Source organism: Mytilus trossulus, chromosome 2 (genome assembly GCF_036588685.1).
Source record: "Mytilus trossulus isolate FHL-02 chromosome 2, PNRI_Mtr1.1.1.hap1, whole genome shotgun sequence".
In the NCBI taxonomy this organism is placed as follows: domain Eukaryota; kingdom Metazoa; phylum Mollusca; class Bivalvia; order Mytilida; family Mytilidae; genus Mytilus; species Mytilus trossulus.
Genome location: NC_086374.1, coordinates 96275650 through 96293548, shown reverse-complemented (window position 1 = coordinate 96293548; position 17899 = coordinate 96275650). Strand labels below are relative to the sequence as shown.

At 33.5% G+C, this 17899-nt stretch overlaps 1 protein-coding gene across 3 annotated transcripts; it reads left to right on the top strand.

Annotated features, from left to right (window-relative positions):
- The first annotated feature begins 7793 nt into the window (after positions 1-7793).
- Positions 7794-17696, top strand: LOC134708448 (flavin-containing monooxygenase 5-like). Of its 3 annotated transcripts, none has more exons than XM_063568971.1 (7): positions 7794-7900; positions 9207-9321; positions 9748-9962; positions 12089-12388; positions 14399-14953; positions 15742-15907; positions 17131-17696. In XM_063568971.1, the coding sequence occupies exons 2-7, from the start codon at positions 9216-9218 to the stop codon at positions 17388-17390; spliced, it is 1602 nt and encodes a 533-aa protein (XP_063425041.1). In that variant the 5' UTR covers positions 7794-7900; positions 9207-9215; the 3' UTR covers positions 17391-17696. The 3 variants fall into 3 exon arrangements, with proteins under 3 accessions (XP_063425041.1, XP_063425042.1, XP_063425044.1); XM_063568972.1 differs by lacking the exon at positions 7794-7900 and adding an exon at positions 7927-8045; XM_063568974.1 differs by lacking the exons at positions 7794-7900; positions 9207-9321 and adding an exon at positions 7927-8045.
- The last annotated feature ends 203 nt before the right edge of the window (positions 17697-17899 follow it).

The following is a 17899-nucleotide window of genomic DNA, read 5'->3' as shown; positions in this document are numbered from 1 at the left end:
ATAAAATTGAGAAAGGAAATGGGGAATCTGTCAAAGCGACAACAACCCGACCATAGAGCAGACAACAACCGAAGTCCACCAATGGATCTTCAATGCATCGAGAAACCCCCTATACCTCCAGCCAATGTAGGAAAGCAAACGCATATATTTGTTTTTTGGTATGTGGATATTATTAGAAAGGAGCAAAGACTGGCGTGCAGAATATGAACCAGCAAACAGTAAATCTATTAATGTAAAAATGAGAAAACTGTTCGACTAAAGACGTTAAACACTTTTTGTCATAAATAACCCGACAAATCTAACAAACGATAGGGTATATCAAGGTAGCGACTGCCGTCTGACTAAATAGATGAATGGGGCTGAATATTAAAATACTATTTTTTGAAAAATATTCCTAAAGTAATGAACATAGAGAAGTTCTCTCTCGTACACACACTCTATAATCTAGAGCATAAACCTTAAGCACGGGGATGCACTCTACTGGAAGCACGGAACTAAAGACAAACTCTGTACAAAACAAAATTAAGAAAGGAAATGGGGAATGTGTCAAAGCGACAACAACCCGACCGTAGAGCAGACAAAAACCGAAGGCCACCAATGGGTCTTCAATGCAGCGACCACCCCCGCTCCCGTAATCGCTCCCAAGCTGGCTCCCTAAAAGCATATACACCAGCACATTGACAACGGATATATCCTGCTGGTAACTTTGGCCTGTCTTTTTTAAAACTCTTTATGTGAAAGATTACTTTGTAATTAAAGACAGATTAAAAGAATAAAACTATGTTCTAATAATACAGAATTGTTAAGTGTCGATACTATAGTTATCAAAGGTACCAGGATTATAATTCAGTACGCCAGACGCGCGTTTTGTCTCCATAAGACTCATCAGTGAAGCTCATATCAAAATATCTATAAAGCCAAACAAGTTCAAAGTTGAAGAGCATTGAGGATCCAAAATTTCAGAAAATTGTGCCAAATACGGCTAAGGTAATCTATGCCTGGGATAAGAAAATCCTTAGTTTTCGAAACATTCAAAGTTTTGTAAACAGGAAATTTATAAAAATGACCACATACTATAAGTTACATACACAGGCACTTGTCTCAGAAAAAAAAATTACCTATATACCTTAATATATATTAAGGTATATAGGTAAAAAAAAAATCTGAGACAAGTGCCTGTGTGTTATATTAAGGTATATAGGTAAAAAAAAAATCTGAGACAAGTGCCTGTGGTTACATAGTGTGTTAGTGACCTAATACGATGTATACGGGGTCAGTGAATTCCATATGGGATGAGAGCGAAACCACATATGGAACTTACTGATCCCGTATAAATGGTATTAGGTCACTATCTCACTATGTTCTGAATTTGTCTAATCGACCATCTTTATTTGTTGAATTTAGACTAGAGTTGTCTCATATGCAATCATACCACAACTCTTACTATATAAAGAGATAAAGGACAATTGTTATCAACACTTGGAAACAACCAAAACCTTTTTTTCTGAAAAGACTACATCAAACACAATTGTAACGTTTGGTGGAGGTTTTAACTTTTTATTCACAAGATGGTTAACATTTCTGATCAGAAGCTTCCAAAGAGAAATGATAGGAAGCTGACTTTATCATTTTACAAAGATTATGTCGTCTTTCATCTTTTTAAAAAAATATTTTTTCTCATATATTGAGATCTATTTTGTTACATCTTGTGATCAATTTATCGTTTGGCAACAGTCAATGGCAGTCAGCAGGGTTTAAGAACATCAGTTATTCGACCTGTTAGGCAAATGCGACAACTCTACAACGAAATTTGTCACATGCACACGTATGTAAATTACGGTTTTTATCCAACGCAATCATAGGTTTGAACGTTGTTTTCAATTTAGACTTGTTTTTATGTATTTCGTTTTGGCTTGTATTATATTTTCCCTCCGGTTTATATAATCCGTTGATCCTATTTTGACTTTTTTGAATTGAAGAATCTTTCCAAATATGCGGTAAATTAAATGCACTTCCAAATACTTTTCGATCCCTAACAACACTGAAGAGACATAAATTGTCGAAATCCGTATATGGTGTAAAAAAAATAGCATCTCATGTTGTGTTTTACCATCCTTGCCGCAAGTTATTTTTTTTTACTTGGTACTAGTATCAAATCATTATAGAGATCTATATATCAACAATAACAGTTAAGTCTACGCAAATATGTTGATTTAAATTTAGCAATTGACAATAACTGTTGGTTTAGAACTGAATTTCAAATAACGACAATCGAGATATAACTTGATTTTCCCATTGCTTAATCTATATTCATTTTCCAAGGCTGATCATTTCTATCATTGTTTTGTTAAAGGTTGTAGTAATATTAACGGTACCAAGTTTACTTTACAAGTTGATAATTTTACAAGTAACTTATTTAAATGAGAGGCAACAATGTTTAGCAATGTTTAAATCTCGGAAATCAATTTAGATTAAACTTATCAAAAGAAAAGCAGAAAATCGGAAAAAAACGAGGAAATCACATTTATTCAAAATGTTAAACAAGGAATAATACTAGTTATCAAATAGTAAAGTTGCAGTAATCCCTTTAAGGTCAAATAACTGGCTCGTTGAACAGTAACCTTTTATTGGGTGATTAAAAACCGCATTTTTTATACGTGTGCGTGCAAAATAAATTTCTTGGCAGAGGGTTCTTAGTAGACCTTTTCAACAACTCTCGATACCTACAGTTGAGAACGACTACGACAGGTAAACTGTGAGGGGTCGTATCAAAAACTTTTAAAAAAAAAGTGAAATCATTATTGATTTTATTGCTTTCATTGATAATGGTTCAACTTTCCTACAGAGTCCAAATGACATGGATTTATAATTTATTATAAGAAATGATGTACTTTAATTTTAATTTCATCTATTTAAACGTTGAGCTTCTAGCTGTCCTGGTGGAATTCGGAAAATGCAAGAACAAAGCATGTTGTTCGGCATAAAAAAATAATGAAGAGGAAAAAGCGGCCAATTATGTATCTTATTCGTGAAAAACAGCAGGAATATAAAATATTTACAACAACAAAAAAATGCCCTGACTGTTAAAGGCCCTGGGTTCTGATTCCGATTAAAATCATTAAAAAGTTATTTGAACTCAATCAAACACACTTTTAAAAGATTTAATGCATGATTTTCATTATAGTATGATGCTCCTTTTACAAACAAAATAGAATGAAACAAAATATGACGAAAATAAAAAAAAAAAACCAGTGATCTTTGATCGACTAAAATTGAATCGAATATGAAGGCGAAGCATACTGTAAATTATCATAATTATTATTAACTTTAAATTCTATCGTATCAAAGACTTACAAATTACGAACATATTCAGGACTTGGTTCAATCACACATAACATGCGACGGGGTTTTCCTAGTCTAATGTGATCCCAAACCTCCCTTATGTATGGTCATAGATTAGAAAAAATATTTAGTACGAACAAAATTGAAAAAGTTTCAAAAACCAAAACTATTTACTGGAAATTGGATTTAGAGAAACAAACTGTGATCAAAATTCACCAAGGAAAACATCTACTCTAACCAGATATCTTGAAGCGGAGAAGTCCGTGCTTGAGAGAAATAGATGTTATATTTTCCTTCAATCTTAACAATCATTATGTGATTATCCCTCCAGAAATTGAATAGTACATTAACTAAGGTGAAGATCGCTTAAAAACACCAAGTTATTCGTGTTCACAAGTGTGATACGGCCGGACGGACGAACGGACGGTCCAATACTTATATTTCATCAATTTGAAAATTATCATCAAACATAAAATATTATGTAAATACATTCAAAATAAGAAGATTATATATAGAAACATATACTTATTTATTCATTTGGTTGATATATATTCTGAAGCTGTATAGTCAAGACAGTATATAACCGCCAATCCAATATGTTACGCAATGATTATCATGACGGGTTTTTGTCTTTTAGACGACCCATCAATTTTACCTGTAAACTGTAGGTGTCATTAGTCGTTGTCGAGAGATGTTGAAAAGGTCTAATACAGCACAAACAACATTTTCCAAAAGTCCCCCAAAAAGTGAAAAAAAGTATATTATAACAAAACGCATTTGACTAGCAGGTCTAACAACTGATGTTTTCTAACCCTGGTGATTGTCAAACACACGGATCACCAGGTGAAAAAAATGAATCTTATTATTTATTAATTACAAAACAGAATACAATAATTCCGCAAACATGAGTTGTAAACATTTATACGTAAAGGCAACAGTAAACCGCTGTTCGAAAGTCATAAATCGATTAAAGAAAACAAATCCAGGTTACAACACCATATCCGGATTTCGAAAATGAATGTCTCTTCAGTGATGCTAGGAATCGATATATTTTGTTTTAAAAAGTGTATGAAAGGAAGTTTAATTACGAGAAGAATTATTCAAACTTATAAAACATCGTAAATAATTACATAATTATTTGGCTTTCTTTAAAAACCTGTTTATATCCAAACGTTTTTGGTACAGATAAATGCAGAAAAGTAAAAAGTGATCCCAAAAATCTAATTAGTATTTTTTTTTCTATTTTGTCAGATATATTTTTTACGAATCACCGCTGATTAAGGATGGCATGTCGACATTATTAGCAGAAGTTAAACTGCCGAAACTATTTAATTCTGATCGTATATATTATCGGATCTGTTACAGTGTTAGGATTATTTCTATGTTTGGATCGTTTTATGTGTACTTTTCATGCCAAGTTTGCCAACTGTTTAAACTAATAGGAGTAAAAAATTGCAAAAGATCAACAGTAGCAGTCTAGTAACTGTCGTTTTAGCATGTGTTTGTATTGTGACTTCTGATTATTCTTGCAATACACTGTTGCATAACATATATTTTTCTTGTGTCTCAGCATTGTTTTTGACATTCTTGGTCATCCCTTTATACACAATGACTGTCTGGAAGATACGTGCACAAGGAAGAAAGGTACACGCATCACCGGATGCAGGAGCAGAAAATTGAAAGAATGGTGGAAATAGGTTTACATTGATAACAATTAGAAAGCGATATCATCAAAAAGTACATGCCATTATCACCATTAATCTTCTTGTGTTTGTGCAAGCATTGATTATCTATCCTGTGTTATTTATCATGTTATGGGTAGAAATGAACAATAAAGGAATGGCAGAATCTCGACGAAACAAAGGATTTCCGTTAATAATAACACAGGATAGATAACCAATGCTTGCACAAACACAAGAAGATTAATTACAAATTATGCAATTTTTATTCAGAAATAACTCATTTTGTTTTATATTTGACGTTACAAAGACATGATACGGAATAATGTTAAGGGCATACGATACAGTTACAGGGGAGGTAATGACGTTGCTGTTGCTAAGTAAAATGTTATTTTCTGTGACATATCGGGAAAAGATGCATTTTTCGACAGATTTTTGAAAACGAGTTCATGGACCCCTATCTTTCAAAACAGCAATTGGTTTCACTTTGCAGGGAGATTATGTGACCCAAATTTTATAAAACTGTAAATAGAGGATTTTTTTTTATTTTGATAAATATGCAGCAAAAACTGAAAAAAATGATATAGACAGTGGGACGACCGATAAGTCATAGTTTGACGTCGTGAAAATAACATTTTACGTAAGCAACGTCATTATCTCCCCCTGAAACTGTATCTTTACCCGTACAATAAAATGATAACCATCACATATGTTAATACACCTTAATCGGTGACCATATAAAACATTATGATTATTTTATATCATTAAAACGGAAATGTATGTATTAAGAACATATAGATTTTTTTAAAGATAAATCTATGTTGTACAATTTTTGTACATAGTTCAGGCCTCCTTTAGTTTTCTCGTTTGAATTGTTTTGACGTTACGCGCGATGTTCGTACATGTAAGCGTAACATAACGTCGCGAATATTTCGTAACGTTCAAACCAAAACTTCGACTGAAACGTTGGTTTTAAGCATGTGCGACATTCTTGTAAGACTCCGCAAAATCGACGACGCGTTTTAACTGCTTATCAAAAATTGATGTACTTTAGATTTTTGAAAAATTATGAAAAACAACATTTTGAAAAATAATAAAATTCTACCATTATAAGAGCTCTGATAAGCAAACAATTGACGTAAATTTGAGTTGAGTTCGTATTTACGTCAAAAAATGGCGGTGCGACAACCTTGTAAGCCTTTGAAAAATCGCTCATAAATTACCATATATCATTTTTCAGGATATTTGTTTTTAAATTCATAAAATTAAGCAAATTAGCATTGATGTAGTAAATACAAATATTAACCTTTTTCCTTTTAGATAAATGTTTTTGATTCTCAAATCTGGAATACCATTTTACATTCTCCCGTGGGACAGATTTGCCCTTGTAGTATGGAACACTTTATTTTTTCTATGACGTCATCAAAACGTCATAAAAAATGCATAAAAAATGAAGGAACCTCTTTGTTAAATAATGGAAAAAACCCGTTTTTCAAAATATTAAATAGTTTAGAAGAAAATTACAGTTTAGTGGTTACAATAAATGAAATATGTTACGCGGGACAGCCTAAAAATAGCCGTTTTTCGAAACTGAAGCTTGTCGCATGCAGCATAAAACATAGTTTCAACAAATATTTTTCTTTTTTATTAAAAAAACCCACTTTTGTTCAAAATGCGTACAATAGCAATGAATATGATATCACAAAATAAGACATTTTGGACTTGCATTATGTCAACTACACCGATTTTCCAATGAGGTACGAACATCGCGCGTAACGTCTTTACATTGTCATTTCGGGGCCTTTTATATCTGACTATGCGTACGGTGACTATAGTTGTTAATTTTTTGTGTTAATTCGGTCTCGTGTGGACAGTCGTGGACATTGACAATCATACCACATCTTCTATTTTTATAACCATGCTAACCCCGTCACATTCTATTTGTGTCAGTGCCCCCCCTCCAAAAAAAAATGTAGATCAGTGGTTTTCGTTGTTTCAAGTCTGTCATTTTTTTTCGTAAATTATTTTGTTATACATGTAAATTAGCTTATAGAATTGATTTTCTTGTTTTGATTGATTCGTATTTTTCATGTCCGGGACTGTATTAATTTTTCTTATTGTTGAATATCGTGCGGATGCCTTTAACTGTTGACATCCTTGTATTATATATAGACCCCTTTAAAAAAATAAATTATTTTTACATGCACACGTATAAAATTGTGGTTTTTATCTAACACAATCATAAACTTGAACGTTGTTTTCAATTTAGACTTGTATATATATGTATATATATTTATTTTATTGTGAAACTACTCCTTTACAACGGTGGTAAGCGCCAGCGGGATACTGACACCTGCTTCATAAAAAAAAAACCATATCAAAGGATTTACAAACCACATTATATATGATTGTAATAAAAATGGTACAAGATAGTTGCAAATATTTAAAAGTTTAATAAATACATTAACGATTTAATATCCTAATACATTAGTTATTTCGTAAAAGAAACAAATTCAAATTCATATATGATTGGAAATCTTTCATACGTAAAAGATCAAAAGATCGAAACTAAAAACGTTCGCACACAGTTTAAGATAAAATACATTGGAAATTTTATCATATTAGTATATGAACTTTGTGGATAATTGTTTCATTGGAAATCATTTCTTAATTACTATATGAATCCTGGTTTAATATATATTTGATATGAGTATTTGCGCACTTTCAGGAGTCTTAAATCTTTTATATCACCATATTATGGTTATCTAAGTAAACTATTTCCGAATGAGATTGTAGTATAACGCGATAACAAGTTCAAGGTCAACAATATGATTTTTATGATTTAAACAGTAAGTTTAACTACGATGAGCAGTTAACAGGTAAGTCATCACATATTAATCTTTATGAAGTCTGAATGGACAGGTTTTCTACAGTTATCCTGCGAGACAATCCTGAGAAAAGAGCGTTTGATATTTTTATCCTAAACATATTGATGTCCGTCATTGTCCGTTCGTCCCACTTCAGGTTAGTAAAGTTTTGGTCAAGGTAGTTTTTGATGAAGCTGAAGTTCAATCAACTTAAAACTTAGTACTGTACACATGTTCCATATGATCTTTTTAATGTAATGCCAAATTACTGTAACAGTTTGACCCCAATTTCACTGAACAAAGAAAATGATAGTGTCAAGCCGATTCAGCTAGGTTAAAGTTTAAGTGAAATAAAATTGAGAATGGAAATGGGGAATGTTTTTTGGTCAAGGTAGTTTTTGATGAAGTTGAAGTCCAATCATCTTGAAACTTAGTACACATGTTCCCTATGAAATGATCATTCTAATTTTAATACCAAATAAGAGTTTCGACCCCCAATTTCACGGTCCACTGAATATGTAAAATGATAGTGTGAGTGGGGCATCCGTACTATGGACACATTCTTGTTTTAAACTAGAATATCAATTGAAACAAGTGGATGAAAACGCTTTCAACTTATCTTTTCTCAGTCGGGATTTTCTCGCTACATTGAAGACCCATTGGTGGCCTTTGCATGTTATCTGCTTTTTTGTATGGCACATTTCTCCCATTTCCATTCTCAATTTTATTAGAGTTTAGAATATATAACAAAGTACGCTCAAGAGGCAGATTTAGGGGGAGGTGATGGCAGGGGTGATTTTGTAAATCATAAAGGGAATCACTTAAGCATGACCGGAACGGACACCCTCTTAGGCAGTCAGTGGGCCCCCACTTATTTCTGGATCCGCCACTGCGCTCGACCAATAAAATTTTAGGATTTGGTGTTTCTTATTTGATATCTTATTTGTGAATATGTTCTTAATAAGGGATTAACCTTTTGTTTGAGATAACGGCTTTCGCTATCGCTCGTAGTTAAACATGAAGAAAGGGATTATCGTTCTCTTACACTGTTACATATACATATTAATGTCAACATATTAAGAGTACATGTTTTAAAAAGCTGCATGTCATGTTTATATGTAACAAGTGGTGAGACTTTAATAAAGTATTTTGTCTAATCTTGTCTTGGTTAACAGTAAGATACGTAAATAACTATTTTGTAATTTTTTTACTTGCATTCGAAAAAGTGATAATGCAAAAAAAAAGAAAAATGTCAAAGCACGAAAGATTTAAAATTTGAAATTATCCACATCGCTTTTATATGCCATTGGTATTACAGACAATAAAGATGACGGTTGCAGTGATTGGAGCAGGAGCCAGTGGATTAACTGCTATAAAGTGTTGTATAGACGAAGGACTAGAGCCAGTATGTTTTGAAAGGTCAAATGATATAGGTATTAAACTGTGAACTTTTGTCAACATCAATTGTTATAAATTACTTTTTAGTTTTGAATTAGTAATAATATCTACCCATGTTTACACTTTTTTCTCACTTTTTGTACTTTCTTCAATCGTGGTACGCTTAAGCAAAAACAAACACTCAGAATAATGAGTATCGGGCCTTTTATAGCTGACCATGCGGTATGGACTTGCTCATTGTTGAAGGCCGTACGGTGACCTATAGTTGTTAATGTTTGTGTCATTTTGGTCTATTGTGGATAGCTGTCTCATTGGCAATCATACCACATCTTCTTTTTTATATTTCATATTTTGTTATCGTTAAATATCGAATACAATAGATTAAAAGGCCAAAATACTATGCCAGTATAGTAAACATAAATGTCTATTATGGCTTAATGAATTCTTCTGTTTTCAAATAGGTGGGCTATGGCGGTATTCAGATGAGGTCGTAGAGGGTCAGTCATGCGTAATGAAATCAACTGTTATCAACACCAGTAAAGAGATAATGTGCTTCAGCGATTTCCCAATACCATCAGAGTATCCAATGTATATGCATAATACGTATGTGCAGAAGTACTTTAATCTGTATGCTGACAAGTTTAACCTACGAAAATGCATACGGTTTGGGACGGAGGTGATGTATTTAGAGTATAATATAGTTTCAATAATAAGGCTTATTTATAATCTTTATGACAGTTCCGAAAGGTCCCAAATTGTATGTAGAATCACATTGTATGTATGGAGGATGTTTCTGACCCTTCAGAAAGGCTCCGAATTGTATGTAGAATAACATGGTATGTGTGGAGAATGTTTCTGACCCTTCAGAAAGACTCCGAAATGTATGTAGAATAGCATTGGATGTGTGGAGGATGTTTCTGACCCTTCAGAAAGGCTCCGAATTGTATGTAGAATAACATTGTATGTGTGGAGGATGTTTCTGACCCTTTAGAAAGGCTCCGAGTTGTATGTAGAATAACATTGTATGTGTGGAGGATGTTTCTGACCCTTCAGAAAGGCTCCGAATTGTATGTAGAATAACATGGTATGTGTGGATGATGATCGAGTCAAAATACTCCGAACTATGTCAATAAGAATCGGACAATACGATTCAAATGTTATAATAGATATAGGAAGATGTGGTGTGAGTGCCAATGAAACAACCCTCCATCCAAATAAGAATTTTAAAAAAGTGAACCGTTATAGGTCAATATATGGCCTTCAACACGAAGCCTTGGCTCACCCCGAACAGCAAGCTATAAAGGGCCCCAAAATTTCTAGTGCAAAACCATTCAAACGGGAAAATCAACGGTCTTATCTGTATAAAAAAAAATGAGAAACGAGAAACACGTATACAATACATAAACAAATGACAACTACTGTACACCAGATTCCTGACAGGTGCAAACATTTGCAGCAGGATTAACGTTTCAATGGATCCAAACCGTTTCCCTTTTTCTGAAACAATAGCATAACATCACAACATAGAAAACGCATGATAAAATATCAATTGGCAGGCTTAACTCAATGAAAAAAACGTATATTGATACACTATGAACGGTAGGTATATTTGAATGTATCAACCAAATATAACAGTGATGGGTCTTTACTGAGTTTGGTCATAAACTGAGATTCATAGCAATAAAGAAATAAATCTGCTATTAAAGGGGCACAGTTAGTGAGAAAAACAAAACACTACAAGATTAAAGACTGAACAGCAAGAACCCAACCAAATACTGTGATCTCAGGTGCTACGGCAGATCCTGCTTTACTACTGGCACTCGTCGTGTTACTGTGATCTCAGGTGCTACAGCAGATCCTGCTTTACTACTGGCACTCGTCGTGTTACTGTGATCTTATGTGTTACGGGAGATCCTGCTTTACTACTGGCATTCGTAGTGTTACTGTGATCTTGTGTGTTACGGGAGATCCTGCTCTACTACTGGCACTCGTCGTGTTACTGTGATCGCAGGTGGCAGATCCTGCTCTACTACTGGCACTCGTCGTGTTACTGTTATCGCAGGTGGCAGATCCTGCTCTACTACTGGCACTCGTCGTGTTACTGTGATCTCAGGTGCTACGGCAGATCATGCTCTACTACTGGCACTCGTCGTGTTGCTACTATAAAATACGTTGATAATTAATATTAAAAGTCATTACAGATCACGCAATAACAGATTGGTAGTCACCTTTTAGCTTACCTTCCGACATTACGAAATTCGTTAACCGTCGTTCGGGTAATTTTAATTGAAACACAAGTTTTGTTTTAGGACAAAGACTTTTACCGATAGAAACAACTCAGACAGATATAAAAATGAAATGGAACAAAGTTCAACACTAAAGACTTAGGCAATTACAGCGACAGGAACTGTTTTTCCTTTCGACATGTTCGATGTGTCCCGAATATTGATAGGGTTATGATAATTGTTGTTAAATGTTTACATTTTTTTTGTCTTGTTTTTGTGGATTGTAATCTGTTGTTTGTTTTTTCTTATTTCTTCATCTTGACATAGTATAATCGGTTCTCTTCAACTTTCGACTTTTATTTTTGACCTTATTTTATTCAACAGGAAAACTATGCATCAATGACCATCAGAAGTCCACATGTATCTATTATAATTAATCAGTTATTCAGTCATTTCATTTAATAACATAAAGTATTTGAAAGTTATTTTGATGAGTATCACATATGCAATTAAACCATATGTGCAGTATTATTAAAACGTATATGGAAAATATTACCGTATTCTTTGTATAGTATAGGTCTTGAGCGTGAGCAAGCATGCAGATTTCAAACAATCCGGCCAATGGGTCATCAAACTAAAAGACAAGAAAAGTAATACAGTAGCAGAAGACATATTTGATGCAGTTATTGTCTGCAGTGGTCACCATGCGGAAAAGAATGTTCCTGATTTTCCAGGACTATCAAACTTCAAAGGAAAAGTTGTACACAGTCACGATTATAGACACCAAGCTGGGTTTGAAGATAAGAGGATAGTAGTGATTGGAATTGGCAATTCAGGAGGCGATATGGCGGTAGAACTTAGTCGGGTTGCTTCACAGGTAAAATTTCTAAGTGGCGGTAGAACTTAGTCGGGTTGTTTCACAGGTAAAATTTTGAAGTGGCGGTAGAAATTCTAGTCAAATTGAGTGACAGGTAAAATTACAACATGGCGGTAGAACTTGATGTGATTGTCTCACAGGTTAAATTGTAACATGGCGGTAGAACTTAGCCGAATTACTTTACAGGTAAAATTAAAATATCGGTGGAACGTAGGCGTATTGCTTCACATGTAGAAATTTGACATGGCGGTAGGTTTTGTCGGATTACTACACAAGTAACATTTCAACATGGCAGTAGAGCTAAGTCAGATTGATTCACAGATAAAATTATGACATGGCGGTAGAAGTATGTCGGATTGCTTCATGGGGTAAAATTGCGGCATGGCGGTAGAACTAAGTCAGCTTGCCTCACAGGTTAATTTAAATATAAATGGCGGTAGCACTTAGTCGGATTGCTTTTCAAGAAAATTGCGACATTGCAGAAGAACTGAGTCAGATATCCTCTCAGGTGAAATTGTGACATGGAGGTTAAACTTAAAGTCGGATTGATTTACGGTTAAAATTGTGACATGTAGGTAAAACTTATATTCTGATTGATTTACGGTTAAAATTGTGACATGTAGGTAAAACTTATAGTCGGATTGATTTACGATTAAAATTGTGACATGGAGGTAAAACTTAAAGTCGGAATGATTTACGATTAAAATTGTGACATGGAGGTAAAACTTACAGTCGGATTGATTTACGATTAAAATTGTGACATGGAGGTAAAACTTAAAGTCGGAATGATTTACGATTAAAATTGTGACATGGAGGTTAAACTTAAAGTCGGATTGATTTACGGTTAAAATTGTGACATGGAGGTAAAACTTATATTCTGATTGATTTACGGTTAAAATTGTGACATGGAGGTAAAACTTATAGTCGGATTGATTTAAGGTTAAAATTGTGACATGGAGGTAAAACTTATATTCTGATTGATTTACGGTTAAAATTGTGACATGGAGGTAAAACTTATATTCGGATTGCTTTATACGGTTAAAATTGTGACATGGAGGTAAAACTTATAGTCGGATTGCTTTATACGGTTAAAATTGTGACATGGAGGTAAAACTTATAGTCGGATTGATTTACGGTTAAAATTGTGACATGGAGGTAAAACTTATAGTCTGATTGATTTACGGTTAAAATTGTGACATGGAGGTAAAACTTATAGTCGGATTGATTTACGGTTAAAATTGTGACATGGAGGTAAAACTTACAGTCTGGTTGATTTACGGTTAAAATTGTGACATGGAGGTAAAACTTATATTCGGATTGCTTTACGGTTAAAATTGGTACATGGAGGTAGAACTTAGTCGGATTGCTTCACGGTTAAAATTGCGACATGGCCGTAGAACTAGGTCGAATTACGTCAAATGTAAAAGTTGTTTAGAATTGTCGAGTAAAAAATGTTTTAAGATTTATTCTCAAAGTGTGTTCAATCCATACATGTCTTTTAAACAAAAGTTTATTCTTCTTTATCCAAACCTTTTTTTATGTCTGCTAAAACTGAATGTTAGAATATTTATATTTATTGTTTTTAATATATTTATTTAAGAATTGAATGCTTCTTTTTGTAAATTTATTGGGGTGTAAAAGCGTTGACCGAAGTACATTTTGTAAGACGCGTTTCATTCTAAAAATGTGCGCACGGTCAACGCTTTTACAACTCTATAAAGTTACAAAAAGAAGCATTCAATACTTATAATTACATTTTTTTTAGCTAGGATCATGTAAACACGTTTTTATCAAGTTTTTATTTAATTCACCTGTGCACTTTATTGTGGGACCGCGTGTCATCATGAATGATAAATTTTATTGTGTAATGCAATTGCTTACGGAATAACACGTGATGTGCAGTTAGCCAATCAGAATAACGTATTATAATGAAACATACTTCTAATGTAATTATTAATCAAAAGAACGAAATAAGGAGATTTTAATAAAAAAAAAATTTTAATCCTCTAGGTTTTTATTAGTACAAGACGTGGAAGTTGGGTTTTTAACAGAATAGCTGATAACGGTATGCCTGTAGATATGATAGGTCTTAAAAGGTCTGTGTTGAAAATGAGGAAGCTTTTACCTCAGTCTTTTTTTGACAATTTGATGGAAAACCAGGTGAATAAAAGGTTTGACCATTCCACCTACTGCCTTAAACCTAATCATCGTATTACTGCTCAGCATCCAACGATAAACGACGATATTCCGAACAGACTTGCATCCGGGACTTTGAAGGTAAAACCAGACATCAAAATGTTCACAGAAAATGGAGTAATATTTGATGATGGCACCAAAGAGGAGAATATTGATGTTGTTGTCTTGGCAACAGGCTACATATTTGGGTTTCCATTCTTGGACAAATCTGTTCTTGATGTCAAACAAAACCATGTGGAACTTTTTAAATATGTGTTTCCTCCGAAACTGGAACAGCCTACTTTATGTGTAATAGGGTGTATACAGCCAATAGCGGCGTTGATGCCGATATCCGAGTTACAGTGTAGATTAGCCACACGTGTTTTTCAGGTAATACATAACTGTAAAAACAAAGCTTAATTTTAAATATTTTATAACATTATCATAGATTCTGATATGAAAAAGTGTCGTTAAAAGAAAAAGCAAATGTGCTGTATAAGTTGGTTTTGAAGCACATATATTGAGTCATAATTTTTGAACACCAAAGATGTGTAGATAAGTACGTAGAAATACAGTTGAATCGTGTATATTTACAAAACTAAATAAGCAAAAACAATTATTAAATGTATGAAATGATGCATCCAACATCAAAATATATCAGGCAGGACCCGTGCAGAAATACTTAAAATACAACAATTTCGATTGGCCGTCATTGAAGGGAAAACAATGGCTTCCTATACAAGTAAAATTTTGTTCTTTCGATCCAAAAGAAAACATTTGAGAAATAACATAGCAAAAGACTTGCTTTAGAAAACGTCATTTATTATGTGAAATTGTGAAAAAATTGGTTCATTTACCACTGACATAAGTCATTGAATTCGATTAGTGGCTTGATTTGTGGTTACCTAGCGTCTGGTGACAATAAACTCTTCATTTTGGGGTATTGATACTGACCGTCATACCGTATAATACAAGATATTGGCACTACATTTAATGACCATATGCTCTACTGAAAGTTCATACGGCTCTCTCATATTTTTTTACTACTAGTTAAAGTATTTTTTCACGTGCAGACTTTTCCTATTTGCTAACAAAAATTTCTCTAAAACGTTCATATAACTTAATTGATTACGTCATGTGCACTGTTACTTGTAAGTCTTTACTTTTTTTTCAACCAGGGAAAAGTTAAGCTTCCATGCTACGACGAAATGATGACAGACATTAAAAACAAAGAATTAGCCATGCAACTGAAATATGTACAAACCCAAAGACATACCATCCAAGTCGATTATATCGACTATATGGATGAGCTGGCTACATTACATGGGTGTCTCCCTGATCTCAGTAAGTTCTTATGAAGTTCGTGTGAAAGTTGTAATCGCATCTTGTTTCTTTAAATTTAACAACTTATTTTTCATCTTACAGATACACACTCAATGTTGAAATCAACTAAGGTTCTTATTAAGCAGGATAAAAAATAAAGTCATTGTACGCTTGTCTCAAGGTGTCTTAAGTGTCTCCCTCCATCTCGGATTTTGAAAAAGCTGATATGATAACAATCGGTCTAGATCTTTATCTTGATAGGAATTTGCAAATTTCGATAGTAGTATGGAAATCATGTGTTAAGCTATTCGTTTTAATATAGAAAGACAAGGTTTTGATCATATTTACGACTGTCTTTTACACAAAAAAAAGTTTTGTTTTTTTTAAACTTTGCCACATAAGGGGAAGTAACTCAGATAATGAAATTATAAATGAATGTGCTGTGCATTTACCTATTTTATGGTGTATCAAAAAACGAATCCGGTGACCCCATTTTGTCTTTTTCGTATCTGAAAGGGTATTATTCGAGCTATCTTATCTTTAAATTTAAGTTTTCTATTTATTACACAAAAGTGAAAAGGAATACTCATAACCATATATATTCATATGAACATAACTATATGTCAATATATGCCATATTGTATACCTTTAACTTAATATTGCATTACTAGTATGATGAAACAATAGTATGCATGCGTAGTTTCACCGTTCCGTTGGTTTCATAGCAAAGAAGTCGTATTGTTTTGAGGTCACAGAGAGTTCACATATTTGTTTCAGACTGATTTTAGTATTTATACGTTCGTCTCAAATTTTGTTTCTGTTTTCTAAATTAAGTTGGCCTCAGCCAAATTTTACGAAACTTATAAACTTTTACATCATGAATGTTAAGGACCTCAAAGCACAGATCATGTCCGAATTTGGGTAACATCTCGTTTGCTGTTCTCGTGTTATTATGCCCCTGTATAATATTATATACAAGCAGGGGCATCACATGTGTCGCATGGACACATTCTCCATTTTTCTTATTTTGTAAACTTGGGCTTCATTACTTTAAATATTGTGTAACTCCCATGAGCTATATGACTTTAAGATGTGATGGTCCTTTGATTATATTGCACGTACATCTACGCATGTTACTGTTTCCTGAATCTAATCGTTGGCCAAACTTTCAAACTATAGCTTTGGATCACGAAAATAGCTGCTTTAAAGATAACTTTTTATATATTATTTATTATCTATTACAGAGTCATTACTATGGTCAGATCCTATATTAGCTCTGAACTGTTACTTTGGCCCATGTACGCCATACCAATATAGGTTAAACGGACCTGGTAAATGGAATGGAGCTAGACAAGCGATCATGACACAATGGGACAGGACATTTGCGTCCCTGAAAACGAGGCCGTTGGGGTCTACAGAACCAACATCACAAAAGAAATTTCTGATTTTATACTTCGTGTTTGCTGTTACATTTTGCTTTTTTATACAGTATCTATTTTTTTAGGTAAAATTTTATGATTAAAAAGATTTAACTATGATTTAAAATATGTGTCACATGTGAATAAATGTCTACGCAAATTTATTATATTCAGTTGTTCCAGAAGGGAAATACGTTGTCATTGCTCTTTTTGGTGTACATCGATTCCAATTGGGTAATTATAGTTTTATAACAAAGACTGTTTGTCGGAGATATAATTAAAAATATTCTTTAATAAACTAGGATCCTTTATAAAAAAAAAAGTCAAAGGAACTGAGGACAGGGACCCCTTTAATATTTACCTGAATTTGTGTATATCTTTTGAGTTACTTAGTTATTTTTTGTAATTTCTGCATGCGTGACAGGTGAAAGTCAAATGATTGTGTAGTGAAAAACGGGAAATGAAGTCTAGCGAGACACGGATAATTACAAATAATTAGAACTGCATAGTATAAGCGGGATACGGGAATCTGACAAAACAATAAGCGGAATACGGGGATTTGCCAAAACAGTAAGCGGGATCCGGGATCAGAACC